This window comes from Mauremys reevesii, linkage group 9 (genome assembly GCF_016161935.1).
Source record: "Mauremys reevesii isolate NIE-2019 linkage group 9, ASM1616193v1, whole genome shotgun sequence".
Classification (NCBI taxonomy): Eukaryota; Metazoa; Chordata; order Testudines; family Geoemydidae; genus Mauremys; species Mauremys reevesii.
Window position 1 is genome coordinate 27,673,817 of NC_052631.1, and position 19,373 is coordinate 27,693,189.

General features: G+C 41.0%; 1 protein-coding gene across 3 annotated transcripts in view; it reads left to right on the forward strand.

The window, feature by feature from the left end:
- Positions 1–236: 236 nt before the first annotated feature.
- Positions 237–19,373, forward strand: part of HLTF (helicase like transcription factor) — a 46,620-nt gene continuing 27,483 nt past the window's right edge. For 2 of the 3 annotated variants that reach the window (XM_039489344.1, XM_039489345.1), the window contains exons 1-12: positions 237–414; positions 3,149–3,359; positions 4,344–4,510; positions 7,442–7,575; positions 12,518–12,615; positions 13,463–13,537; positions 13,789–13,980; positions 14,070–14,165; positions 15,231–15,279; positions 17,414–17,504; positions 18,830–18,909; positions 18,993–19,037. In XM_039489344.1, the coding sequence (XP_039345278.1) occupies positions 395–414; positions 3,149–3,359; positions 4,344–4,510; positions 7,442–7,575; positions 12,518–12,615; positions 13,463–13,537; positions 13,789–13,980; positions 14,070–14,165; positions 15,231–15,279; positions 17,414–17,504; positions 18,830–18,909; positions 18,993–19,037 (1,258 nt within the window). In that variant the 5' untranslated portion in view covers positions 237–394. The remainder of the gene's footprint in view (positions 415–3,148; positions 3,360–4,343; positions 4,511–7,441; positions 7,576–12,517; positions 12,616–13,462; positions 13,538–13,788; positions 13,981–14,069; positions 14,166–15,230; positions 15,280–17,413; positions 17,505–18,829; positions 18,910–18,992; positions 19,038–19,373) is intronic. The other variant, XM_039489343.1, reaches the window with a different exon arrangement.

Sequence of the window (19,373 nt, forward strand, 5' to 3'; positions counted from 1 at the left end):
TACCAGGGTGGCCCCTTACGGTGAGGGGAACTCGTTTGCAACCAGCCCGTTGGGAGCCGCCTCGCGGCAGCGGTGGAACGGAGGTGGAAGGACACCACAGAGGCGGCGGACGGAGCATCCGGCGGCTCTCCATCGGCTCTGTTCTCGTCGCACAGAAAACGCATGGTAAAGTCCCGCCCCTTTCCGCAGCCCTGTTCTCATTGGCTGGTGACTGTGAAATCCTGGGTGGGATTGGTGCTGTTGTTGTCAGTCAGGCTGGTGGCGCTAAGCTCTGCCCTGGCGGCTGTGGGCTTGGGACTGAAGTCGCCGGTGGGCTGCGCGTCTGTCGGTCTCTTGGCGGGCGCTGGGCCTGTTCTTCTGTCACCCTCGCCGTGCGGCGGCCCTCAGCAACACCATGGCTTGGACGTTCATGAGGTGAGGCCCGGAGTGGGGCGGGACTGGGAAGGGGGGGCAGGGCTCGTGTAACTGGGGTCAGCGTGGCCGGCTGCGGGGGGGAGGGGTTGGGTTGGGGCTGGGCGCCCTGGACCGGGGAGGGGTTGGTGGAGCTGAGGGGTGGGTTGGGGCTGGGCGCCCTGGGGGGGGGGGAGGGGGTGGTGGAGGTGAGGAGGAGGGTAGGGGATGTGCGCTCGGGTCCGGGGTGGGGATGGTGGAGCTGAGGGGGTGGGTTGGGGCTGGGCGCTCGGGTCCGGGGTGGGGTTGGTGGAGCTGAGGGGGTGGGTTGGGGCTGGGCGCTCGGGTCCGGGGTGGGGCTGGTGGAGCTGGTGGAGCTGAGGGGGTGGGTTGGGGTTGGATGCCCTGGGCTGGGGTGGGGCTGGTGGAGCTGGGCACCCTGGGCCAGAATGGGTTAGTGGGGCTATTATGGAGGCAGTTATAATTTGTAGTGTTGAGAGCGTGTGACAGTTATAATGGAGAGAGAGCAACCAGTTCTCACTGGTGTGAGATGCCTGTCTCTTCCATCCTCCCTTACCTATCCTGTTGTTTCTTCTTAGCTGGGCTCTAGTGCACCTTAAATCTCGGCACCCCACTTCAGTTATACACATTACATTAATGCATTTAGGTCATTATTCTCCGCTACCACCACATTTCCAAATCAGGGCAGGATTGTTCCTTTAAAGCACTTCTTACTTGAATTAGTACACCTCTACCCCGATACAACGTGACCTGGTATAACACGAATTTGGATATAACATGGTAAAGCAGTGCTCATGGGGGGACGGGGCTGCGCAGTCTGGTGGATCAAAGCGAGTTTGATATAACGCGGTTTCACCTATAATGCGGTAAGATTTTTTGGCTCCCAAGGACAGCGTGTTATGGAGGTAGAGGTGTATATAGAGAGGAAAGTGCTGCCTCAGGAGTCCCAGCAGGAGTTATGGATGATTCACCTGGAGTTCCACAGGAAGCAAGTACATCTTGAACCAGTTGCTCAGCCACCCTTTATACGGGTATGGTATGTGTTCCCTTCCATGTCAAGCCAGTAGCTGGTGGAGTTGATCGCTTATTTCACTTTCCCCGTCACACACCCATGTAATGCCAGTTTAGTCCTATAAGAACATAGGAAGTATGTGGCACAACATAGATGTGACTTTCGAATTGACAAGGTGCTAGTATAGCCTTCAGGTGGGCAAAGCTTAGATGACTTTGTGGTAAACCCTGGCTAAATTGTGGGTCTGATTCTGTGGTTCTTACCCAACCATGGATTACTCTAATTTTAGAATGACGTGCAAAAGAAACCAAAGTTGATCCAGACAAATACGCAATATTTGGAAGCCTAGTCACGCTCACTGACAGTAGTTTAAGATAATTTAAATAAATAATACGACTGTGCAGGAAGGTCTTGCTGTGCAAAGTTATAATGTGCTATGCTGTTGACTGTTAACCGCCTTCCAAAGCACTGAGCAGTCATTTTTGTGTTGCTTTTGTAAAGATCAGCAAGTGTTAGTGCTTTTCTTTGCATTGATGTGACTACGTCTATTTGACATACACAGTCACAGATGTTTTTATGAGTTAGCCAAAAAGTACAATATACTGAGGCGTTAATTGAGGATTTCTCTTTATAATAAAAGAGAAGGCGTATAAGAAAATCTTCATCTGGTTGGTGTATCCAGTACGACTATATATGCCAAGATTGAGTAGTTGTCTCAGAAGTGTTATAAAGTATGTTATAAAGGTAACTTCACTGCTTGAACTGTACTATATTTAATAAAGCAACTTAAGTGACTTATTACAATTTGGCTTTGTACCTCATTGTATCTCACCTGAAAAGTGTAGATTTCTAATACAGATGATAATTTGTTTATATTACTTCCCACTTGCTCTGTCTTGTGGATTCTGACAGTCCATATATGTGATGTCAGGCAGAAGTGATCCAGTATTATCAATGAGAAGAGCCACTCTGCTCTTAGAGAGAACCCATGCGAAATAAACTGTTTGTAAAGCACTTATTATATGGGACTATATTAAGGTTGGAAAAACATAATCTTTTTGCGTATTTGACAAAGTTAGGAATATGGGGGGGCCAGTGAAGTTTAGGGCAGTATTCTATTAAAAAATGCCAGTGTTGCCCTTTTTCCAGCCCTTTCTGGAGAATGAAACAAAAGCATTTTTGCTATGGCAAAGTCTCTGTATCCTTTTTCAGCAGAAAATTATAAACCTCTGAGCATGAGGAACCCTGACCAACTCAGAATTCTGGTGCTCTGTTGTGTGAGACATTTCTCTCTTCTGCCCCTTGCTCTTTTGATCCTCCACTCAGCAGAAAAAATTCTGAAGCAATAAAACCAACCAAGCTCCTGCTGCTCAATCTTGCCCTAAAAGCAGTTAATACCTCCTACTCTACAGTGTTGACTCTTTTTCTGAGTGCTTGAAGATTATATTCTAGTCAGTTAAATAGTAAAAATAATTTGACAATGTGCTGTTTATGTGAGACTGTAATGTCCTGGAGACAGGTAGGGGTGTGTGTGTGTGGTTTTTTTTAAAAGGGTAAATTGTCAGGTAAGGTAGAATGGTCACATAAAGATGTGAAATATATATATTCACGCTATAAAAGGGAAAATTAAATAGACACTTATAAAAGGGGATCAAGAGTAACTGAAACATTCAGACTACATTTTAAAATATAATGTCAAATAACTTCTATTCTGTCTTTCTGCAGAGATTCTGCCTGGAAATACTTACAGTCTGCCCATCTTGGAGGAGATAGGAACTATTCCCATTATACCTCTCGTGATTTTTCTTCCCAGTTTGGGTTAGAAGACTTTCTATGTACAGATGACATTCCTGGGACAGATGAAGATACAGATTCAGCTGTTTTATTTGGAACCTTGCGAGGAAATGTGGTTGGATTACGTTATTACACAGGGGTTGTAAGTGCAGTATGAATTAATAAAGTGCTACTAGGCAGAGGTAGTTGGAAAGTGGGGGAAAAAATTGAACATTTTGCCCTTTTGTTGTTAAAATTTCACAGCTTTCCAGTATTTTCTGACAAGTCCTAGGGTTTTCTCATTCATTTGTTCGTATCAGTGCATTTAAGATTCTACACAGTTCTAAGAGAATTCAGTAGTTTAAACCCGCAATTAAAATTTCAGGATTTGTTAAGGTATCTTTTAGATCTGCTTTAGTTATTTACTCAGGAGCTGGCTGGAGGTAAGATAAGAGCAGGCCCCGGGAAGTTGACCTTAGTGGAAGGGAAGGTGTTTTCCTTTCTCAAAGTGCCCTGCCTTTCCTGCTTTCTCCAGTTGTACACTCATTTAGAACTATGCAAACATCCTAGCTCAGTCCTGCTAGCCACGGTCTTTACAGTGTTGGTGGATGGAGCAGACTTTTGATGATACAGCATTTCAATAGGACTGGAAGCCAGGAGACATGAATTGTATATCTGGCCCATATGATTTTAAGCAAGTCACTTAATATACCTGTCCCTCAGTTTCTCTACTGGTAAAAAGGGAATGATATTTACTAGCTTTTTGTAAGGAGCCATGAATTCTACAAATGAGAATTGTTGAATAAGTACGAAGTATTATAGGATCTGTCTAACCAGCCCACAGGCAGCTAACCTACCAATCCAGGTTGAGAGACTTGGCCTAGCAGGGTTTGTGCTAGTGCTCTAAAAATAGCTGTGTAGAAGACAGTACTTTGAAGTAGGTGCTCAGGATGGAGCTTGGGCTCTGAAGCCCACCTCTTACTAATTTTTAAAGTCTCTAGTATTTTGAATAAAGAATTATTAGAGGTAAAAACAGCCTATTATGCTAAAATAATCTTTAAATTTAGCTTCAGAAGGCATTTAGGTATTTCTGTAAATAACTTGTAACTAAACAAGTCTGTGCTCCTTTTTTTTTTTTTTTTTGCAGGTTAACAATAATGAAATGGTTGCACTTCAGAGAGAGCCCAATAACCTCTATGATAAAAATGCAGTAAAAGTAAACAATGTGAATGGAAACCAGGTAGGCCATATCAAAAAAGAACTTGCAGCGCCCTTGGCATACATCATGGACAACAAGCTAGCAATAGTTGAAGGGTAAGTGGGCAGATGAAATATTTAGCTTCATTTTTATAAGGTAATGTCAATTTTAATATTTTTAGTATATTTTATGTAGCAACAATGAAAGTATATATCCTTTAGCTGAGATTACTGGAAGTAACACTGATGGCTGCCATAACAGGATTGAAGTGTCATAGCTGCAGGCTATAGGCTCCCTTTATGAACCATCCAGATTACAGTTCATTTTCCTCTGCAAATGACAAGTTCTAGAGGCATCAGTGAGAGTTGAATTGACAAAAGCTTACTTTGTAATTTTTACTCATTGGTTTGGCTCTTCTTAAAGGATTCTAGTAGGGCTGGTGAAAAATTTTCTGTTTGAAACTGTTTTTGATAGAAAATTTGGATTTTTGACTAAATTATTCTCCCCCCCCCCCAAAAGTCTCGTTTCCATGGGAAACTTTTTTTTTTGTTCATCAAAATATTTGTTCCAAACCAGAAAGTTTTTGGCTGAAATCTTTCAGTATTTTCAGAAAATTAAAATATTTCCATGGAAAATTTCAACAAAAACAAAAGATAAAATTTTCATTGACATTTTTGCTTTTGTGGGAAAATTTTGAACTAATTCTATATTCTAATACATTATGCGGACTTATTATAAAAGAAGAACCTTTTTTTTTTTTTTCCTGAAAGTGAATGTGGCAAAAAATTTTCTCATGTACATACAATAAAATTTGTACTTCTGAGTAACTGTCTTATTGGAAAATGACAATTTGTAACACAGTCAAAATTGTGATTTTTTTTTTTTTTTTTTGCAAAATTTTAATTATAGGTGGCTGTGAATCAGTTTCTGATTTAATTCGGAGTAACAATCAGAAAAATGTTCAGTGTTAAGTAGCAATTATATAATGTTAAACCGGTGTAAAAGTTTTCTTGTAAAATTGTCATGCAAATTTGGCAGTCCTGGCTAGCTCTTGCTAATCCCATCTTTCTATGACTGTAGTGCCAAACTTCAAGAATTCAAAAATCAGAACACGTGCTGAGATGAGTAGAAAAATCCTAAAAATTTTTAAATAGTTTTTTAGGTTTTTATTAAATTTGGACATTAAGAGTTCAAAATCTGAAGACAAAGTGTAAACTGTCCTATACAAGTGATTGCTCTCCATTCTCCTCACCCATCCCAGCTCCCATTCCAGCACTATTTTTAACAATAATTGCAGCTTTGTTCTCTTTGCAGACTCATCTTCTTGTGTCTTTTTTGTTTTTGTCCTTCACGAATAGCATCCTCTGGATACCTTGTTAATAATGGTGCCAGCCTCTAACATACCTCTGCTGAGCTTATGGGAACTGAGATTTTTTTTTTGTAGGTTTCTGACTTGGCTAAATTTGGACATTTTGTCATGGGGGATAGCAAAAGGAACATTTCAATGCTGTGCCAACAATGGATTTATTTATTTATTTATTTTGGTTCACTGGCAATTCCAGAAAATGTGTTGGATCAAATAAAATGTTTAGGACAACCTAAAACAGAACTTTTTGTTTTGATTTCAAGAGATTTTTAATGTTTGATATTTTTATAAAACTAAAGGAAATTTTGAAACAAAGTTGTTTTGAACGAAAAAAGTTGAAAAATTTCCCATAGAAAATGTCATAAAGGTTTTAACTTTTTTCTCAGTTTTCGGGTTTTTTTTTTTTTTTAACATGACCAACTTTGACAGAACTGATATGAATTTGTAAAAGGTTTTGTCAAATCTGTATTGTTTTTTGGCCCCTCACCAAAAAAAAAAAATTTTGATTTAGAAATATCCCTAGCTCTGTTCTTGGCACCCTGGTGTTTTTGCTTCCTGCTAAATCTCAAGTCCCTGCTCCGAAACATGGAAGTGCTAGAGCGCCCCAATGAAATATTTGTAAGATTTTTTTTTTTAAAAACATGGACAAAATAATGTAGTATTTTCCCCTAAACTAATTTGAGGAGCAGTTGAACTGTGTTTGCTGAAACTTTCCAGAAAAATTCAGCCCCAGGCAGACATCTTGCATGGAAAACTTCAGCCTGAGTGGTTAAAGTTTCAAAAAGTTAAAAGTAGCTAAAACAGGATCTTATAATTGAAAGCTATAGGCAACTGTAACTTTTGGTGGAACTGACTGCTCCATTTCTAATGTATTAATATCATATAAAATACTGTATTATGAGCCTTATTCTTACTTATGCTAAGGGCACTTTACACTATTCTGGTAGGGTAAAGGGGCTTAAAATGAGCATAAAGTTAGTTTAAGCACAGTTATATGCTGCCATAGTGGTGTAAAACAGGCCTTTGTACAAATGAGAACCTGGCCCATTGCGTATTAATATTGTAGTAGAAGCTGAAAGCTTGTGCTGTTGCATGGGTATAGCACTTGGGCCAAGTAATCCACTATCTGTGCAGTTTGCCTCATATAGCCAATTGAAATTGTTGCATGAAAATTAGCTGTAGAACAATGATTGGTTGAGTTCCATGGGATATCATCATGGTCTAGGGACTCTTGGTATGGCACAAATACTTGCCTTACTGTAGCTGTATGTCACATAGGTATACTTCATAAAGTCAAAATGGCTGAGAACTTAAAACAAATTGGTAGCACACCACAATCTCATTGATGATTCAACCTGATGATTGTCTGAACAAAAAGAACTCTCAACCATGCTTGTAGCTGTTTCTATACCGTTTACACTGACACAATGGAAATTCTGGGTTCCATAATGACACAGAGAATGACAATAATGGAATCTCACTATATAGATTATTGCCTGATAGTTTTCTTAGGAGTCTGCTTCTTTGGTGGAACTTGTGACATACTGTTTCAATATTCTAATGACTATAACAAGTTCTTTATTTCATGGGAGTATTAATTATGTATTTTCTCCATTGGAGTCTGCTATGAAATGTTTTACTTTTTAAGTGAGAGGTATGTTCCTTTTTTCTTTATTCTCAGGGTTGTCCCTTATGGAGCAAAGAATGCCTTTACTATGCCTGTACAAATGAGTTTTTGGGGAAAAGAAGAAAATAAGCAAGCTGTTCTAGATAAATTGAAAATGCATGGATTTAAATTGGCTCCTCCTTCAAAAAGTAAGTTATAAATTTGTTTGTTCATTAGAAGAAACTCTAAAGGCTTGATCCTGCTCATAGTGAAGTCAATGGTAATATTCCTGTGGATTCATTGGGAACGTCACCAGCCCCAAACTGGCCAGATCCGGGTTCATAGTGAATGTGCAGTTGTGCTCCATCCGTGCTGTAATGTAGGTTTTTCCTTGACTTTGTAGACATGAAAAGTGATTGAAGGTTGTGGCAAAGCAGATTTGTTATCCTCTGGATTTTTTGATTTTTTTTTTAAATCCTTTTCTGTCTTTCAGCCTGGGTATGACCTGGAAATTGTGTTAGTATCACTAATCTCCTTGTGAAAGAAAGGGGGTCAAGTGTTCATGCTAATTCTTTTCATAGGCCTGGTCTACACTATGCGTTTAAACCGATTTTAGTAGCGTTAAACCGATTTAACGCCGCACCCGTCCACACTACGAGGCCCTTTATATCGATATAAAGGGCTCTTTAAACCGGTTTCTGTACTCCTCCCTGACGAGAGGAGTAGCGCTGAAATTGGTATTACCATATCGGATTAGGGTTAGTGTGGCCGCAAATCGATGGTATTGGCCTCCGGATGGTATCCCACAGTGCACCATTGTGACCGCTCTGGACAGCAATCTGAACTCGGATGCACTGGCCAGATAGACAGGAAAAGCCCCGCGAACTTTTGAATTTCATTTCCTGCTTGCCCAGCGTGGAGAGCTCATCAGCACAGGTAACAGTGCAGTCTCCTGAGAATCGAAAAAGAGCTCCAGCATGGACTGCACGGGAGGTACTGGATCTGATCGCTGTATGAGGAGAGGATTCAGTGCTAACAGACCTGCGTTCCAAAAGATGAAATGAAAAAGTATTTGAAAAAATTTCCAAGGCTATGATGGAAAAAGGCCACAGCAGCGACTAAGTGCAGTGCAGAGTGAAAGTTAAGGAGATCAGACAAGCCTACCAGAAAACCAAAGAAGCAAACGGAAGGTCCAGTGCAAGGCCAAACACATGCCGCTTCTACGCTGAGCTGCATGCAATTTTAGGGGGCTGCGCCACAACTACCCCACCCCTGTCCGTGGATTCCGAGGTGGGGGTTGTAATCTCAGCCATGGCTGAGGATTCTGCGTATGGGGAAGATGACGATGAAGAAGAGGAGGACGAGCTTGCAGAGAGCACACAGCACGCCGTTAGCCCCAACAGCCAGGAGCTTTTTCTGACCCAGATGGAATTACCCTACCAGCCCTCCCAAGCCACTAGCCCAGACGGTGAAGCCATGGAAGCGACCACTGGTGAGTGTACCTTTGTAAATATAAAACACGGTTTAAAAGCAAGCGTTTTTTAATGATTGATTTGCCCTGAGGACTTGGGATGCATTCACAGCCAGTAAAGTTACTTAGAAAAGTTTAACATGTCTGGGGATTGAGCGGAAATCCTCCAGGGACATCTCCATGAAGCGCTTCTGGAGGTACTCCAAAAGTGAAATAGCGATGAGCTTTTTCGCGTTTGGCTAGCAGGGATCTTCCCAGCTACCAGCCATGCAGTAGGGAAGGGGGGTGATTAGCAGTGAGCTTTCATGATACCAGCCATGCGGTGAGGGGAGGGGTAAAGCACTGTATATATGAAGACTGCAGAAGTCGAAAGACAGTGGCTTACCATGGCTGCATGCAAGCTGAATTCTGATGCCCGGACCTGCGTCTGTGAGATCTGTAACACCAGAGCCGCAGGCACTCAATATTAAGATGCAAAATGCGACCTTGTAGTGAAATCACATGTGCTATGTAAGGTGAATAGTGTTGTTCACTGTGAAAGAGTATAACCATTATTCTGTAAAATGTATCTTTTTAAATACTTATCTCCCTTTTTTCCCCTCTCTCATGCAGCTGCAAATTTTTCAAGCCTCCCTACTCCATCCCAAAGGCTAGCTCAGATAAGGCGGAGGAAAAAGAAGACGCGAGATGAAATGTTCTCGGATATCATGGAAGTAACCCGCAAGGAAAGAGCTCATCTGAATGAGTGGAAGGAGGTGGTTTCAAATTACAGGAAAGATGCCAGTGAACGTGAGGACAGGAGGGACGCTCGAGATCAGAGGTGGCGGCAGGAAGATCAGCGGTGGCGGGATGCAATTCTGGGGCTGCTGCGTCTGGTGGAGCTTCAGGAGCAGCAGCAGCAGGATCACAGAGTGCCGCTGCAGCCCCTGTATGACCACCCTCACCATGTTCCACATCCTCCTCACCCAGACGTGTAAGAACGCGTTGGGGGGGGAGGCTCCGTGCACCCGCCCACTCCACCCCCGTGGACAGCCCAACCAAAAGGCTGTCATTACTGTGAAAATTTTTTAGTGGCCTTTTCCTTCCTTCCTATCCTCCTCCCAAACTGCACCCGGGCTACCTTCTCAGTTCTCTCCCTCTTTTTATAATGAATTAATAAAGAATACATGATTTTTAAACGATAGTGACTTTATTTCCTTAAGCAAGCTGTAATCGAAGTGGGAGGGTGGGTTGCTTACAGGGAATGAGTCAATCAAGGGGGGGTGGGGGTTCATCAAGGGGAAACAAACACAGCAGTCACACCCTACCCTGGCCAGTGATGAAGCTCGTTTTCAAAGCTTCTCTGATGCGCACCGCTTCCTGATGTGCTCTTCTAATGTCCCTGGTGTCTGGCTGTGCGTAATCAGCGGCCAGGTGATTTGCCTCAGCCTCCTACCCCACCATAAAGGTCTCCCCCTTACTCTCACAGAGATTGTGGAGCACACAGCAAGCAGCAATAACAAAGGGGACATTGGTTTGGCTGAGGTCTGAGCGAGTCAGTAATGTGCGCCAGCGCGCCTTTAAACAGCCAAAGGCACATTCTACCACCATTCTGCACTTGCTCAGCCTGCAGTTGAACAGCTCCTGACCACTGTCCAGGCTGCCTCTGTATGGCTTCATGAGCCATGGCATCAAGGGGTAGGCTGGGTCCCCCAGGATAACGACAGGCATTTCTGGTCTGGGAAGTAATTCCCTTGCTGCAGCTGTTTAAACTGTGGAAGCAGGGAAAGAATTCAGAGCAGTGCTTCTGAAGACGCGAGCGTCATGAACCCTTCCCGGCCATCCCACGTGGATGTTGGTGAAACGTCCCTTGTGATCCACCAGTGCTTGCAGCACCATTGAAAAGTACCCCTTGCGGTTTACGTACTGGGTGTCCTGGTGCTCCGGTGCCAAGATAGGGATATGGGTTCCATCTATCGCCCCCCCACAGTTAGGGAATCCCATTGCAGCAAAGCCATCCACTATGGCCTGCATGTTTCCCAGAGTCACAACCTTTCGTAGTAGCAGCTTAATGATTGCTTTGGCTACTTGCATCACAGCAGCCACCACAGTAGATTTTTCCAATTCCAAATTGATTCCTGACTGACCGGTAGCTGTCTGGCGTTGCAAGCTTCCAGAGGGCTATTGCCACTCGCTTTTCCACTGTGAGGGCTGCTCTCATCTTGGTATTATGGCGTTTCAGGGCAGGGGAAAGCAAGTCACAAAGTTCCATGAAAGTGCCCTTAGGCATGCGAAAGTTTCGCAGCCACTGCGAATCGTCCCACACCCGCAAAACTATGCGGTCACACCAGTCTGTGCTTGTTTCCCGGGCCCAAAATCGGCGTTCAATGGCTAGAACCTGCCCCATTACCATCAGGATCTCCAAAGCGCAGGGGCCCGCGGTTTGAGAGAATTCAGTGTCTATGTCCTCATCACTCTCATCGCTGCGCTGCCGTAGCCACCGCCTCCTCGCCTGGCTTTGTAGGTCCTGGTTCAGCATAGACTGCATGAGAATGTGCGAGGTGTTTAAAACATCCACGATTGCGGTATTGAGCTGAGCAGGGTCCATGCTTGCTGTGCTATGGCGTATGCACAGTTCACCCAGGAAAAAAGTCGCGAAACGGTTGTCTGCTGCTTTCACGGAGGGAGCGGTGAGGCTGTACCCAGAACCACCCGCAACAATGATTTTTGCCCCATCAGGCACTGGTACCTCAACCCAGAATTCCAAGGGGTTGGGGAGACTGCAGGAACTATGGGATAGCTATGGGATAGCTACCCACAGTGCAACGCTCTGGAAATCAACGCTAGCCTCGGACCATGGACGCACATCGCCGAATTAATGTGCGTTGTGTGGTCGCGTGCACTCGACTTTATACAATCTATTTTACAAAACCGGTTTCTGTAAAATCGGAATAATCCTGTAGTGTAGACGTACCCATAGTGTTGACCCAAAATATTGCTTCCCCTGCAGGTGTGCAAAAGAGAGCCTGTTGACTTTTGGCATAGTATTAGGCCCATTTCTTTTCCTTGTTCCTGACTGGGATAAATCATAGAGTTGGTTATATAATTTAAAGGTTGATGAACAGACAATGTTGACATTAGTAAAATTGTGTTTTTGTAAAATTGTTGAGCATGTAGATATAATTAAGTGCTTTAATATATTTAAAACAAAGATGAAAGAAACTACTATAATCGTGATCTTAATGTGAGTGGAACAGAGTTTCATCTTTTTGCATGGTGAAAAATCAAACCATGTTATAATAGAAATGTAATCATGTCAACATTCCCCCTCCCCCTCCTGCCAACCCCTTGTACTAGGGTTCTTGAAATCAACAAGTCATGCTTGATATGTTATACTTGCATAACCTTATGCAGCACTTTCCTTTTTTTGTTGATCTAATCGTGCATTGAATTGTTAGACTACTAAAACATTACAAAATGTAAGAATAAAAATACCTAACTGGTAAGCAATAGGGACTACGCTCGTAGTCATTTCCCATATGTCACAAATAGCCATTAGTTGGTAAAAACTTTTGGTTTCTACTGCACATCGTTGAATAAAAAACAAACGGAGAGAAAAAGGCACCATATCCTGTTATCAGTCATCTGAGCAAGCCAAGTCTCTAACTGCTGTGTTTGTGTTTTTTCTAAATGGAACACAGGTTCAGAATTTGGTTTTGGATCTAGCTGGGTTTCTGGGAGAGCTGGACCAAGCTATAGTGCTCCAGGACATGCTGCTGTGCAGATGACAACAGAGCAGGTGTGTGGTGGTTTTTTTTGGTACATAGTTATGTTGAAAATATATACTTTAAAAAAAGTGAACTTGGTACCCATGAAAGTGAGGATTAGTCCTTTTTCATGAGCACTGAAGTATTTTGTTTTTTTCTCCCCTCTGAAACAAATCTTTTAGAGGGCACAGTCAACTTGAAATCTGTTTTTTTTTTTTTTTTAAACCACTATAGGTTCAGCTACTACACCTGCTCCAGAGTCCATTTGCCAGTTTTTATGGTTTTAAAGCCATTTCTTGAATGTCTTTTTTATACCTTGTTTCAGTGGGCTTTACATATGGCAACAGTGAAACCAATTGGACACAAAGGGCTGTCAAATGCACAAATTAAAATTAAAAGAAACATACAATGTGTAGTAATCTTAGCTATTTGTCAATATTTTGCTCACTATTGTTGTTTTTTACTTGACTTTGTCCATTTATCAAGCCATGAAAAGCCTTGGTTTGAGCTAAAGAGTTTCACAGAGATAATTTGAATTGCACCCATTTCAAGTCTAAATTTGGTCAGGTGTATCCAGCACTGTGAAGATTTTTTCACATAGCTGTACCAGTATACATCACCCTATTTTAATGCACGTTTTAGTGCCAACCTGGGATCTGAATGGGGCTGTTCCCCCACTACTTCTGCTTTTTCACATTATCACATGTTCTTTGTTGCCTACCTCCCCAGTAGCAGCAGTTACAGATTCTAGTGGCTCGAGGAGTCATTTGGAGATCTGGGTATCCATATGGCCATGTGACTGGCATCTGTTATGTCATCAAGTATTTATTTAATGTAGAAGTTTAATTTAATTGCAGCTTCTGTGTTTATGCATTGCAGCTTAAAAGTGAGTTTGACAAATTGTTTGAAGATCTGAAAGAAGATGATAAAACTCATGAAATGGAAGGAGCAGAGGTATTTGTTCTATTGAAAAAGTCTTTTATGTAGGTTTTTAAATTCTGTTACAAACTTTGTATATAAACATCTATACATATCTTCAGAGTTTAGCAGTGTCATGCTAGAATAATGAGTTGTCCTAAATATCAGTTCATTTAAATAAAGTTTTAAGAGAGCAATTAATCAAACGTTATTTCCCCTCCCCATTCCCAAAGGGAAAAGGGTTATTTCATGTAAAAGATGTATAACATTACTTTTTTGACTTACAGGCTGTTGGAACACCATTACTTCCACACCAAAAGCAGGCTTTAGCTTGGATGGTTTCACGTGAGAACAGTAAGGAGTTGCCACTGTTTTGGGAAGAGAAAAATAACTTCTACTATAATACACTTACGAATTTCGCTGAAAAAGAACGACCAGAAACTGTTCTTGGAGGAATACTGGCTGATGATATGGGATTGGTAACTATGTGTAGTGCTTTAGTGAATTTGAATACAGTTTGACTTATCTCTGGAAAAAACATAAATTCTATCCTTTGCATTTTATCTAGGGTAAAACACTTGCAACAATCGCATTGATTCTTACCAACTTTCATGATGGCAAACCTCTTCCTGTTGAAAAGATTAAAAGCGATCAGTTGCATAAGGTGAGATGTATTAAAAAAAAAAAAAGGATGGCACGCCATGACTATTGGTTTTTGTGTGAAATAATTTCTTTTAGCAAGTAATAAAAAATCCTTACCTCATATCATTTTTATAGTTGATATGAGCTTTTTATGCTTATAATATCCAGTGATATAATACCATTCTGCTTCTTACTTTGTTACACCGCCAGGTCAGATATAATTAGAGGACTTATTTTAATAATTTTTTAAAACAAAATAGTCTGTGTGTTTGAACTTTGAAACGATGTACTCCAGGGAAGATTTAAATTTAGAGATCATGAATATGTACTTTATTCAAGTTCTATTAGGTTAATGCATATAAAATAAAATATAAAGGTCCTGTTTTTTAAAAATTTTTACTTTTTCTCATGAATACACAAATAAGTATGTTTTCTTCTAAGGACTCACATATATAGTTCCCATGCATTGCAGAGGCTATATCTAAAAATATGAAGCAGAGGGTCTGAATGTGGGGGGGGAAACGCCTCCGATTTATTTACTTTGTGGAACACCTTCTTACTCTATAGTTTAAAAAAAAGGGGAGGGAGGGAGGGAGGATTGAAAAGGTCTTCTTGGATCATCTAATCCAAATGTCAGTTTTGCTGCACTCACTCCCTTTCCCATACATTGATTTAACTATGCGGTGGAAAAAGTAAGTATGAGCATTGTCTGATTATTTTATTGTAATCTGTACAAGAATTAGGATTTTTTTTTATCATGATTGCATTAAAATTATTTGGTAATGCTTTGTGTCTGGGCTCAGAATAGTCCGAAAAGCTTAGTGGTTTATTTTCCTTCCAATATACCTGTGTAATTTGAAGTTCTCTTTCTACCTGTGTACAGTTCCCTTTTGGTGAATCTGCTCTTTTTTACTATATGAATGTGTTAAACTCATAACTTTTTTTAAAGTTTTTGATTAATGTAAATGTATTGCCACTAAATCAATCCTTTTGAATGCAAAAAAAAGTAGACAGATGAAACCCATAGCTACCATATTACACTATTAGTTGTTACCACATTACAGAATAAACTGTTGTTTTTCCTTAGGAATCTGTTGTCACTGGTGTGAAAAATGAAGGACATGAACTTTTGAAAGGTAACAGTGAAAATGTGAAAGGTCACAACAGTACTTGAATTATGAATAATACATGCTAGCGCTAGATCTGTTAACTCAGTAGTATACAACAACACTATTAGAATAGCAATATGCAATTACAATTAGAGTTAGTTGGAAATTTTCCAACCAAACTGGAAAATGTTGGTTCATCAAACTTGAAATTGCTCACAAAAATGAGTCAAGTTCGATGAACTTTTGCCAGATCACAAGCAGGTTCTGGCAGAGCCCAATGAAACCCTGCAAGCTTGCCTGGCAGGCTGTTGAGGAGCCCCACCATGTGGGCTGCCCTGGGGTTTGCAAGGTCCATGGCTCTGGGGCAGCTCTGCTATGCCAGAGTTTCCAGGCTCCTACGCAGCGAAGAGCCTGGCAGACCTGGAAGTCCTGACTCTAACTGGGGCTTGGGTCCTGGTTCTGCAGCACAGAGTCTGGAAGCCCTCAGAAACTGGGGTTTTGCCAGGGCTCTCAGCCTAGGTTCCCAGGTCTGCGGTAGGGAGCTGGGAAGACATGAGAGATCCCAGGATTATTGCCACAGAACTGGGAGCTTGGAAGTTGTGGGTTGGGTTCTGAGGGTCTGTAGCTCCAGGGTAACCCTGCCATGCATAATGCCTTGGATCAGAGACCCCAAACTCATGGGTTAGCTGGCTCCCCAGGAGTTTGGAAGCCCTGGGGTCCCTGCTCCTTGGCAGTAAGTATGGTGTGGTTACCCTGGAGCCACAGATCCTGGTAACTCTGGCAGCTTCTGGATGAAATCGCTATTCCTCTCAGTTTTACCTCTGCTGTGGTCCCCGAGAGCAAATTTTGTTTCAGAAACATTGTAAGGCAGTGTTTCCAAAAACCAATATCTTTTTAGAATTTCTAGTTTGTGAGCAATATTGATAATTTTGGCTTCATTCCATACCAAATACTGAAATCTACTTTAATACAAGGTAAAGGTCACTGTATCCTGCTATAGAAGAAAGAAAGACTTTTTTCTGTTGTAAATCATTTCTAGTTATTTCTTCTCCCTAGCTCTTCATCAGCTCAGTGTTGGTCTCATATTTCTCCATTTCACAATATTTGTTCTCCTCTCGGTGTAAACAGTGCTTGTAACAAGGATATACCAAATCTGTACTAACTACCATTCCTAATATAATAAACCTGCTTTGGATAGAGCCACATTCTGATACTGTACTTGTTCAAATAATGTTTAATTGTTTCTTGTTATGTGGACTGAGTCCTTTTTGGTCATCAGTCTGTTGGGACAAGTTGAGTTTCTCTCAAAGTGCTTTGTATTTAAGTATGAACTTACATGATTGTCTATATAATACTTAAATAACACATTATTCTTGGACATTTTAAATTATGATTTAAAAAAATATTAAATAGTATCTAAATACAGGCCCATCCTTTGTCAACTTAGGTGTGATGTCAGAGACAGACAGGGAGAGAGAGTGGGAGCCTTGGGGTGTTTGCCCCTTCTTTTGAAATTTCAATTCCCCACCCTTCTCTTGAAATTTTTTTCCAGTTGGGAACTTGTTTTCCCTTCCTACTTGATGACTCTGTTTACTACTTAAATGCAAAGTAAGGCAAACATACACTCCTTTGTTCAAGACAGGACTTTTTGACCACTTTGGTGGAACGTGATTTTTGAACATCATACACAGTAGTCTAACTTCACATACAATGTTCCCACATGTATTTTATTAGGTCATTATTGACCAGCAAAGTATGAGTTTTCAAATGATATTGTACAAAGGCACACCTATTATGAAGATTATTACAATCGTGTGTAGGGTGTGAATGCAGGGGTGTATTCCATCACACGGCCGTTAACACTTTTAAAAACTTTTTTGTATGCAAATTTAGCTGGGCAAGATGGTGAGTGGTTGTTTTACTATGTCAGCATTTTAGATGGCTGGAAATATATTAGGAAGATCTTCATAGTATTTTTAGTTCACATTTACAGTCGAGACTCAAAATGCCAGTTATGCAAATTTCACTCTGAGGAATTTAGGACATTTGTGATCTAAATTTTGTACTAGTTTTATTCATCAAGTAGCTCTCAGGTAGCTTGGCTTTCAGGCAAAAAGACCGTATTTTCCTTTTCATAACTTTTTTTTTTCCTCTCCTGAAGAGACCAGCTGTAATGTGGAGCCCAACATTTCTAATGTAAAGAAGAAGAGTGAAACTATTCAGTCACAATATTCTAGATCCCGACCAAAAAGGTAATATCCTGAAACACACCTTTTTTTCTCTTTGCTGGCCTGCTGCATGACATTTGAATAAAGTTAAAGAGATTATCAAGACTCTAGAAGATGCAGTCCCTTCCTGGTTTTTACATCTGTCGGATTGGAGTAAGGATGATCTTATCTAGGTGGTAAGTGTTTGGTGTCCTCTCCTCTGCCCATCATGAACTTTTTTTCCTAAGAGACTCTTGTCTACATTCTCAATTGTTTTTGTCCATCTTGTCAGTATAATAGTATCAGAGGTGGTAACTATAATCCATTTTTGTAGTAATGCTGTTTTGATACCCATTCTTGAATTTTTTTAAAAGAATGTAAACAACAAGGTTAGATTGCTTCGTTTATCTGCCAGTGTCCATAGCAGCAATATTCCTTTTTCTTTCCCAAGCTGCAGCTTACAGTTGTCAGAAATACGCTGTAGTGTATATTATAAGGTGGGAAGTATCAAAGACCACTAACTGAGACTGAGCGACAGGCATGATAGCAGTGCCAGGTATTGACTTCACAATTAAAATGAATCCGAAATTCTGTATTTATTATTTAAAAAACGTGACATAAAATTCTGATGGGCTAAATTCCAATAGTTTTTGTCAGTGTTTCAAATATACTTTTAGATCAGGGGTTCTCAAACTGGGTTGGGACCTCCCAAGTGGGTCACAATATCATTTTAATGGGGTTGTCAAGGATGGTGATAGAGTTGCTGGGGCCCAGGGCCGAAGCCAGAGCCTGAGTCCTACCGTCCTTGGCTGAAGCCGAAGCCTGAGTCCCACCATCCGGGGCTAAGATTACATGCCCCTTACCCAAGGCAGACGCTCTTGAGCTTCAGCTTTGGCCTCCACCTCTTCACGGTGGGGCTCGAGTGGACTCAGTCTTTGGTCCCCATTCCTGGGATCGTGTAGTAGTTTTTGTTGTCAGAAGGGGTCATGGTGCAATAAAGTTTGAGAACCGCTGCTTTAGATGCATTGTTCTGTAGACAAAAGGGACAGCTTTTGGCTTGATTTGTGTTTGAAACATTAATGTGTTCATGCCATTTCATCATGGCACAGCTTGTTCTTTTTATTGGTTAGTGTAAAGATCTGGGGTTTTTTGTTTTTTTTTTACATTTATGAGAAAATAGTCTGTCTGCAGACTATTTTTTTGCCTGTTGAAGTACAACAATGAACAGAGTATGTTTTGTTTTGTCCCCCACCCTCAGAGGAACTTTTCAAAGCATATTGGCCATATCTATTGCATGTTAGTCTGTGTGGCTAAAACACGCTCTTTACATTTTAGTACGGCTGCAAGGTGTTTTTATTTTAATATTTTAGAGCTAAAGCTGAGAAACCCAAATATACAGTAAGCAGTGACTCAGAAGAATCTGAAGAGTGGCTACCACAACAAACAAGAAGTAAGCTGTATTTAAATACTTGGGTTAAAATAGAATTAATTTAATTCAGTTTTTAAAAATCAATTGTTGTTTTTTCTTTTCAGCCAAATGTGAAAAAGATCTCCCAGTAACCAGAAAGAGAAGTAAAAGTATGTTTCTTTGGAGTATAAGTATGTTTCCATACCAGAAATTTAAGCAGAAATTGTACACTAGAAGATATTTCAGACCAACTTCTTATCAAGAAAATAATCTATATTACAAATGTTTCAGTAAAACTCCTGCAGACATGTGTTTAATCCTGTGAGCATGTAACTCGGTTTAGCCATCTATAAGAGTAAATTTATCTATTAGAAGTAGAACCTTGAACTCTTATTTAAGAAAGGGCTATTGAGCTAGCCTAGTAATGATGCACTCCTTCCCTGGGCTTATATTTCTTAACAGCTTTTCTAGCTGAAGAAGTAAGTAATGATGATGTGACAGGCTTT